This window comes from Electrophorus electricus, chromosome 3, assembly GCF_041902795.1.
Source record: "Electrophorus electricus isolate QZ-2024a chromosome 3, ASM4190279v1, whole genome shotgun sequence".
NCBI classification, from domain to species: Eukaryota; Metazoa; Chordata; class Actinopteri; order Gymnotiformes; family Gymnotidae; genus Electrophorus; species Electrophorus electricus.
The window spans coordinates 38,111,039-38,138,065 of NC_137499.1; the positions used below are offsets into that span (position 1 = coordinate 38,111,039).

General features: G+C 43.4%; 1 protein-coding gene across 1 annotated transcript; it reads right to left on the bottom strand.

The window, feature by feature from the left end:
- Nucleotides 1-15,891: 15,891 nt before the first annotated feature.
- Nucleotides 15,892-25,788, bottom strand: arf2a (ARF GTPase 2a). The gene is made up of 5 exons (XM_027014693.3): nucleotides 25,631-25,788; nucleotides 19,650-19,807; nucleotides 19,004-19,114; nucleotides 18,740-18,864; nucleotides 15,892-18,273 (listed from the first exon to the last, which is right to left on the bottom strand). The coding sequence occupies exons 2-5, from the start codon at nucleotides 19,795-19,797 to the stop codon at nucleotides 18,112-18,114; spliced, it is 546 nt and encodes a 181-aa protein (XP_026870494.1). The 5' UTR covers nucleotides 19,798-19,807; nucleotides 25,631-25,788; the 3' UTR covers nucleotides 15,892-18,111.
- Nucleotides 25,789-27,027: the final 1,239 nt, after the last annotated feature.

The window sequence follows — 27,027 nt, forward strand, 5'->3', positions numbered from 1 at the left end:
TGTGCATGGCAGAGAAGCTTTGCTAAGGTGCTCAATTTACTGCTTGGAATGAGTAAAATACACGGGTAGCATGCTCTCTCTCTCTCTCTCTCTCTCTCTCTCTCTCTCTCTCTCTCTCTTTCTCTCTTAAAGGTACAGACCATTCTGTGCAGCAGCAGAAGCCTTTGGCCATTATCTCCTTCACTGTGTTTGCCTCGTTCGCGCTCTCTCTCTCTCTCTCTCTCTCTCTCTCTCTCTCATCCTCAGACAGCTATGGAGGAACTGATAGGCACTCCTGAGTCTTGCGGGTTACACAGAGCTGTTGGTATCCAAGCGTCGCCTCTGGGGTAAAGCTGTACCCAGAGAGGAGCAACTGTGCCTGGGAAAGAGAGGAAGGATGAGGGGGGGGTCCTTCCATACTGAAAAAGACCACCAAAGTAACAGCTAAACTTTCCCTGTGAAGCTTCCATTCCAGAGGATAAAGGACAGAATGTAGAAATGTGGGGTGCGGGGTGCTTAAAGCTGAAGAGCAGAAGAAGAAAACGGCAAAGAGACAGCGGGTGATGGGGAGCTCACGACCCGTGAGAGTTCACGACCTGTGAGAGAGTGGGAGGGGTTTTACAGGCACCGCACGGATACAAGATCACATCCATTCAGAGCGATGGGTCTGGACACTGTACCATTCTGCTGCATTTACATCGTCTTATATCGTCTAAACTGCGTGAATCATTTACATTTATGGCATTTATCAGACGCTCTTATCCAAAGCGACTTACAAAAGTGTTTTGTCATTTACTCATTGAGAACATAAAAGCCAGTACAGTAAGTTAGAGTTCAAGATACCAATGAACTAGAATACTTTACTAAGACAGGGATCAATAATGCTGCCTAGAAGTATAAAACACATATAACAGACAACAATAAGTGTAATAAACAAACAATACCTACAATAAGTACTAGAGTTTCAGTTAGTTAACATGGGAGCAGGGCCAGTGGTCATTTAAATATTCCTCAAATAGACGGGTCTTCAGTCTGAGTTTTGAAATGAAAAGCAGAGGCAGACCCATGTGGATCGCTCGGGTTTAGGAAGCAAATCTCTTTCCAACTGCCCACATTCGCCAATCAGCTCAATCAGCAAGAACTAAGCAGCCGATTAAACGGAGTGACGCAGAACTGCAACAAGACTTTGTATGAACCTAAATGTAGACCCGTTTGGTCTAAATACATCCTGGAATTTAGAAATTGCATGTGTGTGTGTGTGTGTGTGTGGAATCTGAAGCAAGCAGAACAGGGTCCAGCAGTGGTAAGGAAGGTTGTACAGCCTGACACAGAGATGTTTTGCTCTGTGGAGCTTATGAAGGACAGGAGACAGAGACAAAGCATACAAACACACACACTCTCCCTCGCTCACACCCCCATCTCCACACACACACACATACACACACACACTGCAGCTGGCCTGTGACAACTCAATCAAACACACAGTTATTTGACTAAAGTGGAGTGGAACTATCAGTGTAATGCAGATGTCACAGTGGCTTGTAATAACCACTGCACATGTCCCACGATACATCCAACACTCACCATGGAGACCGCCAAAGTCAAGGTAAGGTCAAAGGCTAGATCACAAAGCAATACGTAAGAACCTACCAAGCCTGTTTAGTGAACCTGCACTGGGTAAAGATGCCACACCGCCGATATACTACTGCATTTGAGACTGTGATCTGACATGCATTTTATCACAATCCCACTGACAAATCCTTGATCTGACATGGTTCAACACTGGCCTGGATGAAATTTATTTAGGTACACTATGTTTTAAAAAATAAATTATTAGAGGTAGGATATGCCTGTTGCATCCATTTGCAATATCGGTATCGCAAATGTCAACATCAAGATAAAGATTAAAAAGAGATATATTGTACAACCCAAGTCAAAGGCCAATAATGGCACTCCAACAACAAAAAAACATAAGCTTAAGCTATAAAGATGTGTAAGGAATACAATAGCACACATAGTGAATGACATAAGAAGGTCATACCAAGGTCATGGTGTCGGGAACCACACAGGCTGCAAACACATGCTATGAACATGCGCTATGAATCAGATAAGCACAGATAATGTGTACGATGAATTTTATAAAAGGCAAAGAAGTGAGAGAATTTTTTTTTAGCCCAGGGTTCAAAAGAGGGGCAGTGAACATTTGTGTGTGTGCATGTGTGCATGTGAACGTATGTATGTGTGTGTGGGTGTGCAAGTATGCATGAGTGCGTATGCACGTGCGCGCGCACACGCGTGTGTGTGTTTGTGTGTGTGTGTGTGTGTAAGTGTTGTTGCGCATAATCCCCCAAGATGAATAAGAAGAAGACAGGCAGATGAAGGAAGGATTCCAGGGACAGAGAGAGGGAGTTCTTAATGACTTGTATTATTAATAATGTATGACTCAGTCCTGGGAAACACGGGTGCCTGCCTACAGTCCATCTGTTCAACAACACCAAGGGAAAGTGGAGAGAAGAGACCCTCTCTGCTGCACCCACCCAGACACAGCTCAGAAAGTGGCCAACTGGAGGCAGGGGTGTCAGGACTGACGACTGACACTATACGCAACCACAGGGGGTTCTTATAGAGTACAAACTAATCAGTCTCACACACACACACATGTGCACAATGCGTAATCAAGTATTGCACTGGTATGCTCAGCCTTACCTGCATCGTTAGCCGACACACATACACACATACACGCAAACATAAGCATTATGTACTGTGTTGGTCTAGACATAAGTGGTAGTGCATAAATATAACAAACACATTCATGTGCACACTCTTTCTTACACACGTTTGTACACACACATACACACACACACACGCACTAACACGTGCGCACACACCCACGCTCGTACTGGATCAGGCGCATACTGCAGCCCATCTCTCAAATCAAGTGCATGGGCACTATGGCGATGATGGTGATGAATATAATGGCAGAATCATTTTCAAGGTCAAAATGATTGGGGGGTAGTGGAAGCGAGGGCAAGAGAGAAAGAGAGCGAGAGAGAGATAGAGAGAGAGAAGGATGGAAGATGAACGAGAGAGAGAGAGAGAGGGAGGGAGGGAGTGGTGTCGAAGGTGGGAGAGGAAGAGCATGTGGGAACAGCGAGGAGATGAAGAGTAAAAGGGGAAGGAACACAGGAAGCACTGCAGAGTAAAATCAGCCACGATCCAGACACTCCCCGCGCACCGCTGATTACACGCCAGTCCAAGGCGCTCGGGTTAAGCCACATTAACGCGGACTGTGCCTCATGTTAGACTGCACTAGCAGGGCAGAGACAGGTACTGACAGGTACTGACTTTGCCCTTGAGATTCAGAAGAAAGAGCTTGAAAGCTCCCGAGGTAGGAATCGTGGATGTTAGAAAGAATCAAATATATGCCTGGTATCACCTGCCATGGAAGACCCAGTGCTAAGTGTTGGGAAGGACTTTTGCGTTAAGCTAGTGAATCGGGATAAAGAGGAGAGATGAGAATGGTGGACTGTGGAAGAGCTGTGTTCTGGCTCACAGAGGGACTGGACGAGGCCGTGCAGAGCGCCGGGTTTGGGATGCCAACAGGGCCACCCATGTTTGGGACGCCAAAAGTGACACTCAGGTTTGGGACGCCAACAGGGCCACCCATGTTTGGGATGCCAAAAGTGACACTCGGGTTTGGGACGCCAACAGGGCCACCCATGTTTGGGACGCCAAAAGTGACACTCGGGTTTGGGACGCCAACAGGGCCACCCGTGTTTGGGATGCCAAAAGTGACACTCGGGTTTGGGACGCCAACAGGGCCACCCAGGTCCTACACCTCCCCCTACACACAGACATACGGTCAGGTCCTTTAAAGCACGTAGGGCAGTGTTGGATTAGGGAGGACCTGAGCTAGCTGGACAGCTTAGTGCCCCCACCTAGATTTACATAACCACTTTCTTTTAGTTAAATGATAATTAGGGACTCTGGTTTCCCCTCCAACATTTACCACTAAGCCCATCATGTCAGACAGCCCTGGTGCTGGACACTCTGATTCTGAACCGAGATGCTTTTGGAAACCAGAATGAAACACTGTTGGACAACCGTTTTCTCCACATCTTCGACAGGAAAGGTGTGTTGGAAATGTGATACTAGCAGAGAGGCTGTGGGGCAATGGTGAAGGTACTTGATTTGTAATCAGAAGGTTGCCCGTTGAAGTCCCACCTCCACCTTTGTCACTATTGGGCCCCTGAACAAGACCCTTAACACTCAACTGCTCAACCTGTGCTCACTCAGAATTGTAAGTTGCTTTGTAAAAAAGTGTCAGCTAAATGCTGTAAATGTAACAACCGCTAACTTGACAAATCTGGACCCATGGCACAGGCTGAGTGAGGAAATAGTTCTGTTCATTACTGGACCAACAATCACTGGTGATAATCCAGACAGAATCTAGACAGCACTGAGTAGTGAACATGTGATTGGGTCAGCAGGCTGAATCATGGTACAGAGCTCAAAACCAAATGGAACCGAACTCCTTAAACCGTTGTTGAAAAAGGACTGGTGATCATCAGAGCCCTTGGTAGCACACACACACACTCACACACACACAGACACACAGGCCAACAGATTACTGGTAGTCTGCACATATGTTCTCATTCTGATGCTCCATTTTCTTATTGGAGGAATCAGAGCTATTAAGTTCAAGGGTAATCGAAAAAATCTGGAATGGACTAATGATTTGTTAATAAACAACCGAACAACTACGACCCAAGTTCGGTTCTGACTGCTTTCCATCAGGGTTCAAGCATACACTGCTGGGGTCATGACAGCAGTCTGGTATCAGTCAGAGGGACTCTTTCCAAACTAACTGGAAGACGTCTACTTTATTTTTAGTTTAGTTTGCACTCCTCCAAAATTCAGAGAAGACTAATCAGACACGGCGTCATTCGGGGGAAAATGCACGAGCCTTGTAAACATCGACACCAAAAGTCAGAACTTCATTTAGGGAGTGATTGAGATAGTTAGTCTGACAGCTCGGAGTCTAGCGACCCGGTTCTCCTTCAGAATCACGGCTTTTGAAGCTGCTTAGCTATTTAACCTGCAGTCTACTGAATGACTCCTTGCTCCTGATGAGACTGGGCAGTAAGCCAGGAACTATCAGCTTGGAATCTCTTTCCAATATGGTCTTGTTACAGTCTTAAAACGATCATTTAGAAATTCATAGTCACTAAGTACAATGTCGTTAGTGCCTGCGTGAACATTTAGTAGTCAAGCCATTTTCTAAGTGAGGGACAAACAATCTTTTTTGTGTTTTTAAGTCTTCATACTGAATGTATAGGCATGTCTATGTATTAGATCATAATTACCACCTCAGGATGGATTCACTTAAAAATAAAATACATTTTATTTACATTGAAAACATATTCCCACATAATCCTCTAGATACGATAGTGTTGTGTTGGATCTTATTTTACAGCTTTAACTCCTTTACAATAGATTGTTGAATTAATTCAGAGTTCAGGGTCATCTATATTATATTATACGATATAAACATAAATATCTATTTTTTCAACTGGGTATGAGAGATAAGGTGTGTGTGTGTGTATGTGTGTGTGTGTGTGTGTGTGTGTGTGTGTGTGTGTGTGAGTGTGAGTGTGTGTGTGTGTGTGTGTGTGTGTGTGTGTGTGTGAGAGAGAGAGAGAGAGAGAGAGAGGATAAGGCAGATAGGAGAGAGAAAGCTTCTCATATCATAACACTAACTGCAAAGTTGACTCTTCTTAAGCTCTAAACAGGGATCGTTATCCTCTTTGCAGGTGCTAAACATCAGTCGTTCTTCAAGCGGCCGAAGTCAAGCCAGCATCGACTGGACAAAGCCTAGTTTTGGAAATCCTCGCAGATGCCTCGCAGATGCCTCACAATACCGTACAAGACCTCATTCAGAAATGACACAAGAGAAGCATGGATGTGTGCATTTAGAAAAGGACATTTACATTCGTCCAATACGATCAGGCTCCCCCGTCTCAGCTCAACAGAGATTTGAGTGACCTTTTCAAAAATTCTACACGACTGATGGCTCAGGAGATTTTTATTCAGAGTACTGTAAAAAACACTCTTAAAGAGCCCATTACCAAACAGGACAACCAGACAAACCATCAATTTCAAAACATACAGTGTCAACAGTACTGTGTCTGAAACACTGGGATGTCCCGAAAGGAAACAGAATTTGAGAAACATCAGTGTCTTCCTGCTGAGGAAAAATGCCTCCGTTCCAGGCAGTGGCACCCTGAGGTGTGGCCAGGGGTGCTACGGTCAGCATGCAAAAATCACTGGTCACCCCACTGACCCCCCGGCTGATGGTGTCTACCACGATGAGGATTTACTTGGGGTAGTAACTGAACCTAGAGCAGATACAGCTATAGTTTATTAGTGAACTTGTTTGCATGTTTGGTTCTGTAAGTCGTGTTCCTTTTTCAGAAATGTCACTCTCTCTGGAAGAGCTTCCATGGGTGCCTCCAGCGAGCAGCATTTGTGAAACAATCATTTATTGTTTCACGTTTAAAAAATCACTTCTGTACTTTCACTCGTGAAAAGTATAAACAGCTGCGAACGTTCTGCGCCCTTTTACTGAAACTGCATGCTCTGCCCGTGAGCAACATTAAGATTGCCATGTTGCAATAGATTGAATTAAAGTAAAGAACATAAAATACTTGTCAATAATATAAACTATGATGTATGATGTGACATAAATTGGTTGTTCTCAGCCAATAATTCATATTTATGTTTAAACAACCCATACCTTGATTTTTTGGTGACGATGCATGGAAATTGCCATTTTAAAGGCTAATTAAAGATTTCCTTGGCTGATCCAACATTCACTTGAGATCAGCCAAGTGATTAAACAGTATACAATGTATTATACACTATAATAAATCATACTCTGAAAGTCCTATGTGCTGTGTGGCATTTTGGTGTGCCACCCAAAGATGTTCACTTGCCCCATCTGGACCCGCAACTAAATATTTTCTGCAGGTGCCGCTGGTTCCGAGAGCCCGTCCTTGGTAGCTAACCTGCTGCCAAAATGTTAGTCCACTTTGTAATTTGCAGTTGTTAGTTTGTAGGTTCTTGTTTTGTAAATTCTTAGCATTAAAAACCGATTTTTCCCACTGGGAAAAACTGAACATACTTGATTTACAATAACTCCAAAAATCTTCATCACAAGCATCCCAGATTAAGAGCCATAACGTTTAAATGTTAACCTAAACAAGGCCACTAGCTACCCTGAAAAAAATTATTGTTGGATGTAATCCAGTCATATAACTACTTACATAATTACGTGATTAACGGGACTCTTCACGGGCCACAAGGTGTCTACTGTGCTCCTCACCGTTCACCACTGTGTGTGCCACTAAGATAGATATCTAAACTACGAGCCCCGCATTTCTGCCAGGGAGCTTAGCACGTGAAAATGCCTCTTCTAGGGCAAACAAGAAAGAGAGGTGGCGAGAAAGAAATGAAAATTAAATCTACATAAAGAAAAGCACAGGTTTCCCTTGTTGTTGTCTTTTAAGGTTTGTATCGAAGGGAAATGAATGGGGTGTTATGAGAAGAGAGAATCTCACTGAAACTAGACATCTTTTTAGAGTAGGCCTGAACAATTTTAAATGATAGGTTTGTGCATTCACATTTTAGTCCCTTCCCAGAATACCAATCTTACGGAAATTAGTTTTCCATATGCTTTGTGTGCACGTTTGTGCTGTGTTTACAGCTGGTTTTGGCATGGGCCTAGTTTCAGAATCAGCTTGTAAAGTCTGGCAGCACAGCCTAATATCTTTGCATAAGTCATACGTAGCACGCCCATCCCTGCAGCACTGCACACGAGGCTAAACTGGCCTAGTTCGAAGTGTTCTTTTTAAACTTCCACTATGCTGCGTCCAACAACCAGACTGTCCGTGGTTCAGTGGCATGTGTGTTTGACTAGCTGCAGTTTGCAGAGAAAAGTCACCACTTATGCTGGAAATTAATTAGCTGTATTAGAGTTCGTGGCTTGAACTAATTAACTGGTCTTAAAGATATTATTGCTCCCTTTTTAATGGAATGCAGACCTGCACTTTCCCTAAATACTGGCCTAATTATCATTCGTCAAAGCTTTGTACAATAACCCACTGTATAGGTCATTCACTGCTGTCAAGCTATACTACTTAGGTATGTTTTAGAGAGAGCTATTGGAACTTGGCCAAGATGTCAGACTCTTGACATTTTCCATTCAGTCAGAAAAAAACTTGCTTGGGGGGGGGGTTGATTTTTGTCCAGTTATTTGCTTCCCTCATAATGCATGTGCGAAATAATCAGCAGAAAAACGCAGCCTATTCAGGGACGTGATGGCGGCAATTTAAAAATCACCGAGGCGTTGGCGCGCGCCCAGGAATACCGCCATTATGTTTATGCCCTGTGAGTTACGGCGCGAGCATTCGGGACGGTGTTAGACTTGCACTGCGCGCGGCGCCGCGGCGACCGGAAGCGTGACTTACGGTCCGGACGCTGGGGACACGTCGCGCTTAGTTCTGATATGGCTACTTTATCCCTACCGGTTTTTGAAAGGGTACTCTGAAGCTATATAACATATCAGAATATTTTATATAGGGCATAGCAATTAGTATAACTTGCTTTAGACAATAAAAGGAAATGTATTACGTTCCTAATGATAGAATCAGGAATATTTGATAATAAGCACGACAGTAAGCACGACAACTAACAATTCGTGAAATGATATTAATCAAAACAAACAGAAAAGAAGTGCACTACAAATGAAGTATAAACCACTGTGCTGATACTTCTCGTATTGTTTATTGCTGACAGGTTTGCCAAACCTTGTCTTTTTGGACCCAGCGATGATGGCAGTGAATTCATGCCATGGAGCTCTTGATTTCTTAAAGGGACACGCGAATGTAAAGGGCCGCTGTACTTATTCCTGCAAGGTCTGAGATGTGTTTTAGATATGATGTGTTTTTAGGAAATCATGTTTATGTGGCCGTATTTCTGTTTTGTAGGACTGGTGAGATGGGTGTTTCTGCATGCTGGTCACCTCCAACTCAGAGGGCCGTACCTTCAAATGGGAGGGGCATAACTCAAAGTGCTTCACTATTGGTTGTTGAGAAGTCCGATGGTCCAGGAGGCGGGTTTTCTGTGACGGCGAGTACGGCGTTTCTGCACTGTTACATCATAATGTTTAAATTTTAAAGTTAAAACTGTGTTTTAATATTGTGTGTGTGTGACAACTATACAGAAAACTCAGAGCGCCCGATATCTATTTTTAATCATCTATGTCGTTAAATGGGCCAGAAATGGATTTAATCCACCTAATGCAGTTCCTTGCATTGAAAACCATTGGAAGGTCTATTGAGTATGCACTGTAATGAATTCTTATTCCATATTTTTTACCAGCACACCTAAAGGTGATCTTCATATATTTATTCAGCTTCAGATAGCTAATGTGAGCTAATGAGACAGCTAATATGGGAGTCATCAGTTATTAATGGATCCCAGGGGTTTGAGCTTACTGTCTTCTGGTTTGTCAGAGACACCATATTTGCATCTGTTCTCGAGTGTGCCTCAGAAACAGACAACCGTTATTTATTTACTGTTTTTCATTTTTAAATGTTATATATTATTTGATGTTTTAGCATCGGTTCACAAATATATCCCCATCATTCATGTAACTTATTTTGATCATGATACGTGTTCTGTGAGGGTTTTTTTTTTTTTTTTTTCAGTTTCCTGGAGTGTGAATTGGAGGAGATTTATTGGTCAACGTGGGAAGTTCTCTGGCGGCCTGTAGTCCTGCTGGACTGGCATCACCCTGAGCACGGTCAGGTTCCTGGTGCTGTCCTCTATATGTATTTTTAGAATTAGCACCCGTTTCCCTTCTTGGACACATTCAAGAAGGAAAATGCTACTGACGTGCTGTGATTGATTTAGTGTAGATGCGCCCATGTTCTGTTTAATCAGCGCGTTAATAGCCCTTACCGTCTTTGGGCTGTCTGTTGCTCCTCCCAACATTACCCCCGTTAGTGGGTTCCAGTTTTGCTTATTTGCTGCGCGGCTTTAGAATCAAGAACTGTTCTTTGAGCAGAAATTGCTTTCTCTGGTTCTTCCGCGTTGATGCTACAATATCTAACATATTAGTTTTTGTTTGATATCAGCATATTTGCAGTTTGTGTACATGTTTTATTATTTTCTGTGTGAAGAACTAATATAAAATCCTGTTTACAATATTATAGTATAGCGATCGTGGGTAATGCAAAGCATAAGGCTTATTTGCATACATTTGTATTACACAAATGACAAATCAAGAGAAGGCAATACCATGTGGAAGCAATGCCAACCTGTTAAGAGTTACATCACTCCCATTTGGAGTTGGTCCAGCCTGCAGGAATGCACATCTGGGATTGGTCAGTAGCCTGATTGCAGTAGCACTACTGAAGTGCTGAATGGACGGTTCTCTCTCTCTCTTTCTCTCTCGTCCTCCTCTCCTTCCCTCAGGCGCTGTGCTCCATCTCTCTATCCTGTTTTCCAGTAACATGTCACTCCAAGGCTTTTTAAGGTCTGCTCACCCAACCTTCTGCTGCTTTGTTTCAGGACACACAGTGCAGTCACGCACTAATGAGATTCCACAGCCTCAGCACGGCAGGCTTACGTGCCCTCGCGTTCTCACGTGCGCACGACCTCTGTACAGGATGTGCATGAGATGGTGAATGCCCCACCTTCTTGCAGCAGACACACGTACGCACCTTTTCCCACACATATGTTGCCTCAAGCACACTCAGCCTTAACCTCAAAAGGGCGTCTGCGCTCAGTTCTGCATGAGAGCATGCAGGCATGCGTGAGAGACTCCATGTGTGTAGTAGAGGGTTGGTTTTTTCTTTTGTTTTTTTTTGCTTTATTTTACTACAGAAAAATACCAAAAATATGGATTTCCAATTTTTTACTTGTTGCTGTTATGAGCAATCACATGAGATTATGATAGAGGGTAGGAAACCTGCCACATTATATGATCAGAAGAATTATTGTATGATTTAAGATATTTACAGAATCATTCCTGGTATTTACTGTATCAGCTCCATCTATGCTTAAATGATTTTTTACTTTAAATGATCCCTTGTAATTCTAGTTGTTAATTATAGTGGGTGTGGCTGCAAACCTGGACCAATGAATCTCTTCATAAATGCATTAATTTGCATATCTCAATCATTTCTGAAGGCCTCTCTCCATAGGTTGACCTGTATATTTGTATATATTTAATACCCATTGACCTTATACCAGGTTTCCATCTCCGTCTGGGGTTTTATCATAACAGGGTCTTTTCCTGTTTTGAACTTCTAACAGTTCTAATTTGCACTTTGATGTGCAATACCGATCTTCATCTGGAACATATGATACACGAGAAGACCGCAGAAACATCACCGCCTCTGTAACAGCCATCTCCTGCACTGTCTATCACCATAATCCTACAGCAGACAACAAATCTCAGCGCCACAGCCCAGACCCCTCGGTTGCCATGGTGACTGTGACCATGGTGAAGGTTTGCTGCACGTTAGGGTGGCTGGGATGGGTTGAGCAGGAGGGGGTTCTTCTAGGGGTTGAGGGTCTGCCGTAAGCCGCGGCTTTCCGTGTGGAAATCTGAGGGACTGGGAAGCCCATGAAAAAGGGAGAAAAGATATAGCCAGGCAGGACTGAGTCAGGCCAGGCGGTCCGATGTTGGGTATGTAGGAGCAACAAAACAGGGCGATAGTGAACTGATTCAGCGTAGAGGACCACCAGGCCCGTGGGCATCGGTGCACAACTATCCATAAATGAAACGTACTACTGAGTGGGCTGTGGAAACACAAGTATACAACATAGAGTGTCCCTGTGTCCCTAGAGGGGGCTGTATGCGTTGGCCGTATATGTTTGCGTTGGGTGTCCTAGTCTGACCAGATGTCTGGTACCAGCAACATTTGCCAAAAAAGAGGCAGATTTTAACCTTGAATGTATTTAGCTGTTCAGAGCCAGTAAGTCTATTTTCTCTACTTCCACCCTGACTGTGGAGTGAGAACAAGAACAGGGTGTTTCTGTAGCAGAGCTAGCCCAGAACAGCCTGCTTTTAAAACAGCATGTTTCTAGAACATGGTGCTTCTCGAACAGGGGCCTTCTAGAACATGATGCTTCAAGAACAAGGTCCTTCTAGACCAGGGGCGTTATAGAACATGATGCTTCTAGAACAGGGTCCTTCTAGAACAAGCTCCTTCTAGACCAGGGGCCTTATAGGACATGATGCTTCTAGAACAGGGTCCTTATAGAACATGGTGCTTCTAGAACAGGGTCCTTATAGAACATGATGCTTCTAGAACAGGGTCCTTCTAGAACAGGGTCCTTTTAGACCAGGGGCCTTATATAACATGGTGCTTCTAGAACAGGGTCCTTCTAGAACATGGTGCTTCTAGAACAGGATGCTGCTGAAAACGGATGCCTCTAAAACAGAGTCCTTCTGTAACTATGTGCTTTCTGGAGCTGAGTGCTTCTAAAGTGCAGAGCTATGGGAACAGAGTGCTTCTAGAACTAGCTCCTGAGATGGAAAGCTGTGGAGAAGGAAACAGCAGGGAAGCGTTTTGTGGAATAATTCACAACCAGAAAAGAAAAGCCAGAGTAATTTGACGGGATATGGTTGGATGAATGCAAGGCATGAAAAGAAAGATACTCCACAACTTCCATGCAGGAAATGACTGTACAATAAAGAAAGCCACTCGTCATACCGTCCTCTGTCCATCTCTCAGTCAGGGGTGACCTTCACACACTCTGGGGCACAGATCCACTTTATGCCTTGGGTGGCGAGAGAGCGGGAGATGTCCTGTGAAATGAAACTGCACGTGCATTGTTCCATGTGAGGGGCTCAGTGCACGAGAGGCTCGGTGCACGAGGAGAGCTGTGCGTGAGGAGAGCTGTGCGCGAGGAGAGCTGTGCGCGAGGAGAGCTGTGCACGAGGAGAGCTGTGCACGAGGAGAGCTGTGCGTGAGGAGAGCTGTGCGCGAGGAGAGCTGTGCGCGAGGAGAGCTGTGCACGAGGAGAGCTGTGCGTGAGGAGAGCTGTGCGCGAGGAGAGCTGTGCGCGAGGAGAGCTGTGCACGAGGAGAGCTGTGCGTGAGGAGAGCTGTGCGTGAGGAGAGCTGTGCGCGAGGAGAGCTGTGCGCGAGGAGAGCTGTGCACGAGGAGAGCTGTGCGTGAGGAGAGCTGTGCGCGAGGAGAGCTGTGCGCGAGGAGAGCTGTGCACGAGGAGAGCGGCACATGTATTCTCTCCAGTGCATCACAGGTCATGAGGTTAATGTAGCAGTGTGAAGAAGGTGTGAATCTTACAGGAATTCAGTCATGCCGGCCACAGGAAGGTCAATGTGTGTGTGTGTGTGTGTGTGTGTGTGTGTGTGTGTGTGTGTGAATAAATGACAGAACCAGAGATGTTACACAAATTATAGAATTACAGTCTGCTCTAAAGACTGAAAACTCAATAATAATTCTGCAATTAATTCCTAATGAAATCCCCCATAGTTAAATATAATAGAATGTACTGATACATATCTGTGACTGATACAGATTATGGTTTTATTATATTAAGATTCTCTCTCTCTCTCTCTCTCTCTCATATTTCTATAAATAAGTAAGGTGCTGTTTCCAAGGTAACATCTCCTTGGAGATTGGGCCACCTGAAATCTTGTTGAGCAGAATAGGTGAGAGATGGAAAGAGCTAGTGAGGATTATCACCGATACAGACCCAGCAAAAAAAAAAGAAACCCCACAAAAGAGGCCTCGTCTCTAAATGAATCAGACACACACATCCATTCATGCCTCCTCCCCTTCCATCTTCTCATCAGACGCTGGGTTCGGTCCTGTTGGCACGTAGATTCCATCACTGGGCCTGTTAGCATCACCACATGTGGCTTTAGCCAGAACATTCCCGGTGGGCCCATTCCCAACCGCACAAACCCAGCGGCGATGGCTCAGAGGCGACTGGCTTCTATATTCCAGTCTGGAATCACTGATGAGGAGTTGGCATTTGGATTTTTGTGTTAGTCTGTATTTATATGTGTGAACAGTTCACATCTGATGTTTCTCATTTGTATTCGGTCCATTCCTAAAATAACATTTAATTGGTGTCACTCTAGTTGTCTAAAAGGGATTTCCTTAAATAAACAACACACTGTATGGCCACCACAAAATTGGTGGAAAACGTAAAATTAATTAAACTGGGAAAATGACAGAATATGGCTTTAAATGTGTTACACCTTACCCAGTGTCCACGGTGTCCCATAACCCAAACACTGTGTAGTGGGACTCCATCTAGTGGTCAATATCAACAAACTAAAAGCTTCATCACATAAACTGCGTGATGGTTCGCACAGGCCAAAGTTAATAGTGTCCAGGAGGGAGCAAACTGATTCTGGCATAACATGAGCCTTCTTTGTAAAATAACTTAAAAGTAACAAACATCTTAATCAGGTTTGTGTGCGCACACATATACGTAGCGTTGTATGAAGGGAGCCAAGACCCCCTCCCCAGTGTGTCGCCCATCTATTAATGATAATTAAAGCACCCAAGGTACATCAAAGCATCAAACTAAATTACTCCAGCGTATCGAAAGCAGTTATCCGCGAGCCATGCCGCCGCTCGGACGTGGGGATGTTGGAAGAGAGCAGGAGATGGCGGCAGAAGGTCGGAAAAACAGGAGAGGAGTGAGAAAGAGCTCAAGGCGCTCAAATTTTCACAATGATGTCGAAATTTGTCGTTTCATTGGGTGGACCTGACCACATTTGGATGGCTAAATTAAATTAATTAGGTTAATTGTGCCAATTATCCTATATTATCATCAATTACACCAAAATTTGTAGCACAAACTGCTATGAAACTCTCTCTGCGCTTTTCTATATTTAGCCATGTCTTGCTATCGCACCCAAATGTAATACAGGAAGTGGGGTGCGCATTTCTGTGTGGCCCTGGGACTGTTGCCCGATAGTACTATGAAGGCCACAGTTCGATTAGCTAACCCAAATCTGTTATCTGTCAGTGAAGTGGATGAGCCATGTGCAGCCCAGCTCAGCTCAGAGAGAGCGGCTGCGCAGTAGTTAGGAGAAGCCAATTCTGAAGGGGATTTTTACAGCTAGTTTCTCTTTAACAGCCATGCTCAAAGGAAAGCAGACGTGAACGCCAGCACCACACCCTAGAGCCTCACACGCTCACGCACACAAATGCATTATTTATATTATTTATATTTATATTACTTAACTTCATGTATGTTAGACAAACACTATTCTTAGATTAATTTTATGAATCTTGAACACTGACATGTTAAATGAGAGCTTGAAAGTGACCTTTGCAGTCAAGCCTGAATCTTTGCAAGGTTTATTAAATACACGTTCTGGGTGCAAATATACTAACTGTAGCTGTTCTGAGCCATAAGGATTTGGGAATGCAATCAGGGAATTAAACGGGTTAGTAGAGCCACTGCCTCAAAACCTTCAGGATCACATTAAAGTTCACAAAGAACAGCTTGTGGATTTCAGCAGTTATGGTCTATGCAAAGAACCAGTCTGATACTAAAATCATTCAGCAGTTACATAAGGAACCAGTCTGATTCTCAAATCATTCAGCAGTTATGGTGCATGTAAGGAATCAGTCTTATGCAGCACATTTAATGTTTGTCTTCTGCTGTCTATGTATGAAGAAATATATGGGCTTTGATAAAGTGACATCTTTGTGATCAAATCAATTGTTATTTTCCAAACACGTAATTCATAGCAGGTCTGGAAATAAAGTATTACAGAAGAAGACCCTGAAGCTGCAAATGTAAGAAGTGTCAACTAAAGTAGAAATTTCAGCAAAACCCCCAGGCTTTGTAATAGAGATCTCTTTATTATAGTGCATTTCTCAGATGTTACAAGATGGGTTAAAAAAAAAGCAAGAAACAAAAAGAAAACCTTTAAAGGAAAGGAACAAAACAGATGCACACCTTTGTCATTTTTTAAACATTTTTAAAATTAAAGCTTCACATCTGAACATAGGGTAACTAAATGATATGGCTATCTAAAATACATTTTCTTACACATTTTTAATTGCCATACAGATGATATCATTCAAAATAATCAGTTGCCACTCACAACATTATGTCAATAAGATCATTACCATAAAAGGCCCCCAAAAAAGGTCATTAGAGTTCTGAAACTGGTGAATTTTGTAAAGAAACATGGGTGGGGGAAACAAAACCCTGTAAAATCAAAGCTGTTGCTACCCAGTTGTAGACACAGTAAGGGTAAAAATGACCAACTCCTTTGTGAGAGGTCTACAGGATTATGGGCTCTGGGGATATGGGGTGTCATACAGTGTGTACATATCTGACATATGCAAGAACAATCGCAGTAGTCTTTGGAATACATGTCTGGTTGCAGAGAAAAAGAAGTTACCCATGTCAGTTGTTTGGGGGCAGGGGATGTCAAGGGGTATACACTTCCAGAGTGAACACTGTTGCTGGTTACAATATCATGGATGCATTCTCAGAAATTGACTGAGGGTCAGGGGACACAGTCAGATAAAGGGGAGGAGCCAAAACAGAGGGGCGGAGACAGATTTATTAAGTAGCTCATCTACAAGTGTACACCTGCAGCCATATGGAAGAGTCTGACATTTCTGACATTTACAGTACAGTGCATCCAATCTGGATTTAACCCCTGCTCAACACTACCGTGGAAGGGAGCTGTCTTCCACTTTTCTGTACTAACAGTAAAAATCTATGTAAGTACCTTTGCCTAGGCTGCTTAAACGTGTCTGAAGAATGAACCTGACTGCACCCCTGCCCGAAAAGAGCATGCTAAAGATGAGAAAGGAGACCACCCCCCCCCCAAAAAAAACAAACCTCAAATGGAAAAGGGAAACTATCATTAAGAGTGGGAGCAGCCCTCAGAGACCTCACTGCTCCTTGGCTTCGCTCTAACTCTCCTCTCCTCTCGGTCTCCAACACATCACACGGACACGCATGGAGAACAACCTGAGTTTTAAAGGAGTAGTTCAGTCAAAAATGCTAATGATCCTAACAGTGAATTAAAGCAATTAGCCACCTATAAGCACTCTGCAAATGTATTTATGCTAATTGGTAGCTACAAGGTTCCACTAATTACTTATATTAGCATATCTGGTTGGGCTATTCCTTTAAAATATAGCCTCAACTTGGAAAAATGCCCAGAAAACGTCTTCCAGCAGACAACATGATAAGAGTTTATTTTACCTGGCGTTTACCAAGAGAACCTACCCACACGTGGTTCCAGGATGTGGGGCAGAGGAATGCTAATCAGGGGAGTCAACAATTAACGTGAAAATTGGGCTTTAAAATGCTTCAACAGCACGGCTCTCAAAGAACACAAAAAAGGATCTAGGATGGAAAACGGCACTTCGTTGACCTTTCTTCCGCTCCCAACCTGATGCAGGTCACAACGAGTTTCATCGTAAGTGGGGATAAAGGGGTGGCAACTGAAACCTTGTAACATCTTAGACATGCGTGACTGCTTAACATCAGAGGATGAAAATCAAGACTGTACTTTTATTTCAATATTCTCCTTTATTCTGCAACTAACAAAACAAAACCCAAACAAAAAAAAACCAAACAAACAAAAAACCACCAGTGCCATTTAGCATCCTGGGTCATTCTTTGCCGTGTGGAAAAAACTAGGGGGAGATGAAGAGGGGCAAGAAACACAGAGAGAACGGAGCTGCACGAGGAGCACGCATGTTCAAAGGCACAACAGGGCTGCTCCCACCCTCCCTCCCTCTTTCTTTCTCTCTCTCTCTCTCTCTCACACACACACACACACACACACACACACACACACACACACACACACGCTGGTGTGTGTACACTAGTCAGCACTGGGGAGAGCCTCAAATGTCTAGAGAACCAAACAGAAGAAAGGGATGGATAAAGAGGGTGACGTAGAGACCGAGTCCAGCGCCGCCGTTTTCACTACACACACGCACGCTCGCGTGCTCACACGCGCGCACACACACGCACACACGCACGCACGCACGCACACAGCGCAGACAGCAGAGAGCTAGGTGGAATGGATCATTTAGCGTTCTTGAGCTGGTTGGAGAGCCAGTCCAGACCCTCGTACAGGCCGTCGCCGCTGGTGGCGCAGGTGGCCTGGATGTACCAGTTACGGTGCCGGAGGGAGTGGAGGCCCAGCTTGTCAGTGATCTCAGCTGCGTTCATGGCGTTTGGCAGGTCCTAGGGGCGGGGGGGGGGGGAAACATGTCAGCACACACACACTGAGCACCGCAGCACATAGCACATAGGAAACCAAACCAGCATTCAAATCCAAGTACTACAAATGTACGACTGGGACATTTTATGGAGTGTGTACTGGGCAAATAACTTCTGCACATTCTAGGGACACTACCAAATTAGTGTGTCATACATGAGGGTAAGTGACTTAGACCAGAAGAAAATACGCCTGGCCTATTACTGTTTAGTATTTAGTATGGCTGTAGGCATTTTTTCCAAGTCTTGTTTGTTTTTGTGGTTTCTTTTATGCAGATTACCCTGACAGCATGCCAAAGTTCACTCGCCAAGAGAGCGACGCACACCACTGTGAGATTATGCTAACAGCCCAGTTGCTAGTTTGCCTGAAGAGGCTGCTGGATATAACAGGCTCTGGCGTTAGAGGGTGCAGGTGGTGCGCTCTCTCTCTCACCTGTTTGTTAGCGAAAACAAGCAGCACAGCGTCTCTGAGCTCATCCTCCGCCAGCATCCTCGTCAGCTCCTCCCGTGCCTCGTTCACGCGCTCCCTGTCATTACTGTCCACCACAAAGATCAGACCTGAGAGACACGGGGCGGGAGAGTGAGTGAGAAGAAGGGGGAGAGAGAGAGCAAGCAAGAGGGAGACTGATGCATGTAGCTACAGGTCCAAGTCAGCCCATCTTGTACTCAGACCGGAACGTGCATGTTGGAGACTGACCTTGTGTGTTCTGGAAGTAGTGCCTCCACAGGGGCCGGATCTTGTCCTGACCGCCTACGTCCCAAACTGTGAAACTAATGTTCTTATACTCTACTGTCTCTACATTAAAACCTGCACAGAACAAATCAAAAAGGAGCATGTCATAGAATGGCAGGTCATGTTGCGCAGTTCATCATGGGAAAGAGGGCAGGAGCAGGTAGACGGCTAAGACAGACACAGGAATGAGACGGGGAGAGCAGGCCGGGTTGTCCCCATCCACATGACACTACAGCCTGAGGACAGCGACCTGTATGACCTTCCCCCACCATTTCCCAACACACACACACTGAACAAAGAGATTAAGCAAAAGAGGAAGAAACGAAAAACAATGACTCCTTAAAGATGGCACAGAATGCAGGTTGAAAATCTGACAAAATACATATGAGAGAGAGAAAAGGTGTCTTTTGTTGTCCAGCAGCTTATTTAACCATCACCATAACAACTACCCTAAATCTCATGTATGGAGATTCAAATCTCTTGTATTCTTAACAGTATATTCTTCCAGGTGCTCTTGAGCCAGTGTTCTGGGTTGGAAAACAAGAGCTCAGAATTGAAGCACAAAAGGCAGAAAGGAAAATAAGATCAGTAGAGAGGTACACTGACTGACCGATAGTAGGGATGGTGGTGACAATCTCTCCCAGCTTGAGCTTGTACAGGATGGTGGTTTTGCCTGCAGCGTCCAAACCCACCATCAGTATACGCATCTCTTTCTTCCCAAAGAGATTCTTAAAGAGGCCTGCAAACATGTTCCCCATGGTGGAAGATCTGAGGGGGGGGAGATTCGAAAAACCACATACAGCCATGACTGAAACTATCGCTTATAGTGTTAAATGTCACTTCTTTGCAAGGTGCCACAGGGGGTGGCGAGACCCCATGAGGTTGCAGTTCCAGTTTCATATCTGCAACACCTTAGTGGCATGCCAGACATGTCTGCGTGTGTCTCTCTCACACTCACAGCAGGTCAACATGCAACCAGTAATGATGAGCGACTTTCCATAAGGCCCCCATTCACAGCATGTCCAGTGCAGTCACAACTAACCATACACATCCCTACATTTACAATCTCACTGGGAAAAAGGGTGCTTGGAAAAATGCACACACATTTAAGTTTTGATTTTGATTGTGAGATCAAGTCTCAGTATCAATTTTGGAACTTAAAAAAAAAAAAAAAAGCATACTGACCACACAAACAGCAATTGTATAATGCACAGACATATGAGTTAAAAAATAAATTATATATATATAAACATCTTTAAAACATTACAGTGGAGCATGCCCATATGCAAGTAAGCTGTTCCCGTAAAACAGTTCAACTGAGCACTGAACTCCACCACCTGAGCATCCTTACACAAAGCCTCATAAAACATGAGTGGGCTTAGAAAAGCCCAAGGGGCAAAGATGCAGTGGCTACAGCTTCATATCTGATTTACAGGGATCTGAACAGTCCTTTTGCGTGGTTTGTGTGTGGTTATGCCTAGGCTTAGAAACAGAGGGATGTGCATAAGCAAACACTGAGCCAAACCTGAACAAACTGAAAAATTAGGTTATTTCTGTCCATTGGGTATTCAAAAGCCAGTATAATTAACTTCTGAAACTACCCCTCCCTCAAAACACACTCCACATATTTGGCTTAAAATCACAGTGCACTGAACAGCCTGGCACATATGCACAGACTGAGAAACCAGAAAGAAACGGGCAGGGCGCAAAAATCTGCGTAGACTCAGTGGTTGTAACTGAAGAACACTTAGAACAGTACACCTATACAAGTTCAAAAAACAAAGAATGCATAAGATCATTTGTGCCATAAGCAGTACGTTAACAGTGCCCCTTACTGGATATGCTTGGAAGTACAATAACGTTCATGCCTATTCTATGATTATAGGTATCATAGCATGTTAATATTACAGTCGTTAAAACAATATTCAGGCCAGCCCTAGTGAACATAAAATTTGAAGAATCATTAACATGACATACGAATGCATGTTCTTAGGCTGCATGATATGAAGAAAAATACTGTATTGCAATTATATTCCCACATAGTGTGATTTACTTTACAAAACTTAAAAACCACAGCAGACTCTGATGCCATACGATTAAAGACTTTTTGCGACGATTCTTTAACATTTGCTGAATCCTGAAGGGCTGACTCATCTAAACACTCAGAGAGTGAATGCAAAGCCTGAAATTTGTCAGCTTGCTCACGACACACGAGAAAGAAATGGTGTGATGTGTTAAGACAGATAATTTGCATATTGTGGTCTTTTTCATTATGGGTGGTATGCTAATACTGCATTAATGTACAGTACATAGCAGTGCCTTATACCCCTTCTCTGGAAGTCCACATCAGGGGTTAGAAAGTTGAATCAGAATGTTCACGTTTGGCATTTACTAGTTTGCAACTAGCTACTGTTGTAATTTGCTCTGGACAAGAGCATCTACTAAATGTTGTAAATGTATTAAATCTGGTTGTACCACATGTTAGCATAAAACTTTGTTAGTAAAAAGCAACATTCAAGTTTGCGACAGAAGAGAACAAACATGAACAATGAGACATACCAAAAGTTAGTTGCAAAGTGAAGGTCAGTAGCCAGTTATACTACAACTAGGCAAAGCTGCAACTTGTGCACCACCGAATGACTTAAATGAGACGTGCTAAAGACAAACTCGCACTCAACACTGTTGGTACAGACAGTGTAACAGCTACCTTTGCATATTTTTTTAATCCACCTTCAAATAGGGCAGATCATGTTAGCATAGCCTGTGGTTCGGATAGCGCAGACTGAAACAAAGAGCTTGGCTCAGCAGTGCAATGCCACGGAGAACAGGACGGAGCGGAAACGAACAATGAGCGTAGCGATGTGGGGAATGTAAGCTACTGCAGACAGTAACAGGAGCACAGCAGGCAACCTGAAACCTGACCAGCCTGTAAAGACAGACACCTGACCTCTGAATTAATCAGAAGCAGGACAGAGCGAGAATATGTACAAATTTATACAGAGAGATGCTGAGAGAAAGATACAGAAAGAAAAAAATATATATATAAATTGTGTCATACCTGAGACAACAGCTTCGGTTATCCCGCTCGGATACGGACCAATTTTTAAACTATTGGGCTGGATAAGTACAGAAACTAAAAAGTGCGAACAAACGTTCAACTCCATGAGAAAGTGTAAATCATTTTAGCACTCTTCTGCTGTCACATTAACCTGCTGATCAGTGCACATGGAAAAGAAAAGACAACGCTGCGCTACAGGAAGAGCCGCAGCAGCCAGCAGGAAGCAGGCAGCGGTGAGTACTAAGACGTCCAACCTATCCCCAGGAAGGGAATGTAATCCTCGAAAAAAAATTGGGAACCAACTCGACATACTCAGAGTTCACACATCATGAGTTATTAGCCCAGCAAAAAAAAGAGAACATAAGATAACCAGTCTAGACACACACCCATGTTTGCTAAGAGCAACTTTAAAATAAAAATGTCAAAAATGCTCATGACATCCGTGAACTTCCGAAGGTTACACAGCAAGAACCAACAAAACAAGAGAGGCCAGACCTGTGGCGTTTGGCAGAACACACCTCCCATTGTTTAAAAATGTGGTTAAATGCAATGTTGTACAGATAAGCCAAGAAGACCTAAACTTTCCACCAGCAGCTAAACACACAAACCATTCAACTCTCTGGGCAGCTGTATTTAACTTCTGAGTCTTAAGGCATGACAGCAGTGGTGAAAAGGATTAAGACACACAACTTTAAATGTCTCCCTTCAAGTTCCACACACTCCAAAAGTGGTATTTCCTCCTTTTGTGAGTGTGACTAGCTGAGATGGAGAAACCAACCGAGGGGCAAGACAACTCAACTGGGGTTACTCAGTGCTAGTGACACACTCAGGTGTCACTGAGCAAATCCATGACAATGGGAATGACTTAATAAAACGAAGTCATACTTACTTGGAGCATAATTGTTTTAAAGCATAGGTTTGTGACACAAACTGCTAGGATTTTGACATGTGAACATATATTAATTCCTATCCCAAATATCCATGAATGTGAGCGATTCAAAAAACCCAGAGGAAGAACTTAAAAAGGAACATAACTTTTCCCCTCTTAAATGACTAAATTTAATTCATGCAGACCTCTTAGTCATCTGACCAAGATCTGCACTGCTCGGAGAGCAAGTCCTCCAGCCTAGAGGCCCAGTGTGCATTTCCAGTGTGACTCAGTGTTATAGCACACTTCCAGTGTGTGACTCTTAGACTGTTTTTTGCCACATACTGGTTGTGTACATAATTGGAGAGTAGCCTCTTCACTACTCCCCACCCTACAAGAGCATGTGCTTGTGTGTGAAGCAGAAAAGCTTGTATGTGATAATGGGGTGGAGGCTAGACTCATTTGCATAATTCTGCAGAGCATTGTTTGTGTGTGTTTTGGGGGTTCCTTTGTTGTTTTTGAAAGGCGAGACAAAAAAAGTGCCAAAACTGACAGGCAAAATAAACAAAATTTATTTTAACCCTCAAATACTACAAACCACAAACTGAGTCTCATGAATAATTCAAAAGGTCCACAAAGAATTAATTATTGACTGGTAAAGGACAGGAGAAGGGAGGAGCCTTAGATAATGAGGCGGTCTCATTCACTGGCTTCCACAAACATCTCAGCTCTGTAAAAACAAAGCTGATCTGCTCCCATGGTGACCACTCACAACTAGGCAGAACAGAAATGAGAGCAGCAGACTGCCCGATTTCACAACGAAAACACTATTAACTCAGCCGATAACACCATACTCTCTCCAATGCTCATTTTCCCCTTCTCTTTAACTCTGTAGAAGCCGTTAGTTAGAATTAACTGATGCATAGTTTACACTGGACCAGGTGAGATTAGAAAAAGACAACTTACAAAACAGGGTACCTCCTATATTAATGAAAAATAGACCCATAGACTTTGTTAGCCACTAGTAATTAGTCCTCCTTTCAAATTAATTTTCTTGACGAGATGTGATGAGATGCAAGAGAAACTAGGGAAAAATTAATGAAGACTACTAGTCACAAGGAATCAGCCTTTCCAGGAATCATAGCTAATGAAGAAAACTAAAGGACAGTATAAACACAAAGGGAATCCTTACAAAAGAAAATCTCTCAAAACGTCTTAAGAGTTTGCCATCACTGGTGAAATCTGTTCAAGTAATCATTTAATTTCTAAGCCTATACAATCCATTAGACATGCCAGCAAATCGTGCACAACATTATTCGCATGATGGGATGGGTATGTATGGAATAACAGTAAACAAAAGCTGCGTGAGGTAACTTAAGTGGGAGGATATAAAAGACCTGGGCCAATCACATGACAACATCTGATCTCTTCCACGATTTCGAGGTTGCGACAGATCTACAGCCCAAGACAGTGATCCAGAAACCACCACAAGTACGGTACTTTAACTCGCTAGTTTAGCGCGCCGTATCTGTTTATTTTAGTCAACTATAACATATCTAAGACGGAGACACTACTAGCAGCGATTGCCATTAGTACAATTATTCATGTACAAGAGACAGCAAACATAAGGCTGATCTGATGAAAGCTAGGTAGCTATAGCATTACATCAGTCATTCAACAAAGCAAAAGAATACAGAGATAGAACGAACGGTTTTACACGGTCTCCAGATACCTCGAATATGATTACTTTCCATGGAGCATTTTAAAGCAACGCCTTCCAGCAATTTACCTCTGGATCAGTGTATATATCGCATTATGTCAAAATTACTGCTCAAAACGGATACGGCCCAGCTAGTTATGCATTAGCCGCTGCCGCAATAGAAAAGGTTGACATCTAGCCAGCATATTAGGTAGATTTATATCCGACTTAGATGCGTAATAAAAATTGAGTACAGATGTAGACTAAGCGCAAATCGGCGTCTACAAAGCCAGACACCTAGTTAAGCTAGCCTACCCTAGCTAAGCAACACTTCGCCGTTTCTTCATAATGCGGGTATAAGGTCGACGTCACCACAACTGCAGAACAGAAACTAGGCCTACTTAGACACCTCGTTAGCACAGCTAGCCAACAAACCTGTTAGCTTCCAATGCTTTCCCCCTTGTTTTAAGGTAATCATGTATAAATATGGATTTATAATCAGATACGCGATACCGTGCTAACACATTTAGTTTTTTTTTTGCTGAGCGTTAGCCAGCAATGTACATCCTCATTGAGCAGGCTAGCCGGCTAGCTAGTTAACGATAAGCTCGGTATCGGCGGGTCATAACGACACATTTTGCAACGATAGATTCTACGATAGACCTACACTTGTCCAGAGCACGTACCTCGGTAGTCAGGTAAAGGACAGAGCTCATACAAAACACGACGACAGAACACACAACTCAACGCTGTGAACTACGTTCATCTAGTTGCCTGGCAAGACGCCTTCCTACTCAGGTTAGCATAGCTAGCTACCTAGCTAACCAACTCAGAGACGTTGAGGTATTTAACGTAGAAGTATAGTTTTTGGTTGTTGTTTTTATTAAGAGTGTATAGGTGCTAAATAAAGCAAACACGACATCATAACATCAGCAGGAAATTGGTGTTTGATGAATTGCAATTTACCTTTTTTCTTTTTTCCCTACCGCGGCGTCTAAACAATCTTCTACTCCTCCCCGCTGTCAGCAAAATGGCGTCTCTCACGGATCTCGAGGCGGCCGCGTCGCGAGCCGTGCCCGTTGTCAGATTCTGTCCAATCGTGCGGCGCGCGCGCGCCCGCCGCCGCCGAATGAGCGCGAGCTGGGCGTGGAGATCCCGCGAGTCGTGCGCGCCCATCCGTGTCCGCCCCAGAGCGCTTGAGCTGCGATCACAAACCAACGGTTCCGCGTTATAGGAGAGTAAACCTGTTAGATGGCGCGAGTGTAACGCGATTAACGAAGAAGATCATGAACCGAAAACCGGGAGTATATGACTTTGTGTGAAGTAACTCTCCAGGAGCAATTCAACTGCCCTATGTAAAAGTCAAAAGGCCTACAAATCATGACGTTTATCACAACAACATTTCCTAGCAAAGGGACACTATGCATCATGTATTGGTTTATTTATTTCTGTTTCTTTTTCCTAACCAATTAGGTATAATCAAATGCTAAAGCAGCAGATGCAAATACAGCATCAAATACATTTTTTGTTTACCATCACTATATAATGAGGAAATTAATTTCTATTTTTTATTCCAAGTAATTATCCATTATTAGGCATCTGACTCTTTCAGCCAGTAATGCTTTTGCTAATAAAATGTTGTTTTGTGCAACATTTAGATAATAAACAAAAGAACACTGTTTAAACGGAAAGAAAGAAAAAATGGTGCAAATGCCAAGTAATGGGTAGGCAAATGTTTTTGCTTAGGATAACAAAAGCTAACAATAGTAGAAATGCTGAAGCAAAGGTTTCGACATTGAAGAGTTTTACTGTGGCATTTTGTAATTTGTGAAACTGTAAGACTCTTGGTATTGTGTTTAACATGTGGCTGCCATTTCTGTCCTCCCATTTGAGACTCTGAGGTTTGAAGTTTATCTGTCTTTTTGTTCAAGTGTGGGCTTTGTTTATTATTTTGACCTTGCTCACTCCTGAAATGAACATCACTCCTGGAAATCTGGCTTATATAATCGACCGTACATGAATTTGGTTGTTTTCTGTATCCTTTCCTCTTTTTTCTCATAACTTTTTTCTCATAACTCTTCTACCTAGACAAGGTCTGAACAACACAAAACCACATTTTTATTCTAACATTCTCACTTTTTCCTTGCTAGCTTGTGCTTTAGCAGGCGACCGCTTCTGTAGCTGAGTACAGCAATGTGTGAGCAACATGTAAGCAAGTCACTCTGGAGAAAAGCATCTCCCAAATGCTGTTAATGTCATGAAAACAATACAGTGTAACATAACCAGTTAGGTAGTGCACTCAAAAACCTCTTGGCTGGTAGCTTGTGGTCTTGGCTGGCTAGTCAATCAAAACTTCTCTATCA

Coding starts and splice junctions, on each gene's coding strand:
- arf2a (XM_027014693.3), bottom strand. CDS start 19,797: ATGGGGAACATGTTTGCAGGCCTCTTTAAGAATCTCTTTGGGAAGAAA. Junction 19,115..19,649: donor CACCACCATCCCTACTATCG/GTCAGTCAGTGT, acceptor TGTTCTGTGCAG/GTTTTAATGTAGAGACAGTA. Junction 18,865..19,003: donor CTACTTCCAGAACACACAAG/GTCAGTCTCCAA, acceptor CGTGTCTCTCAG/GTCTGATCTTTGTGGTGGAC.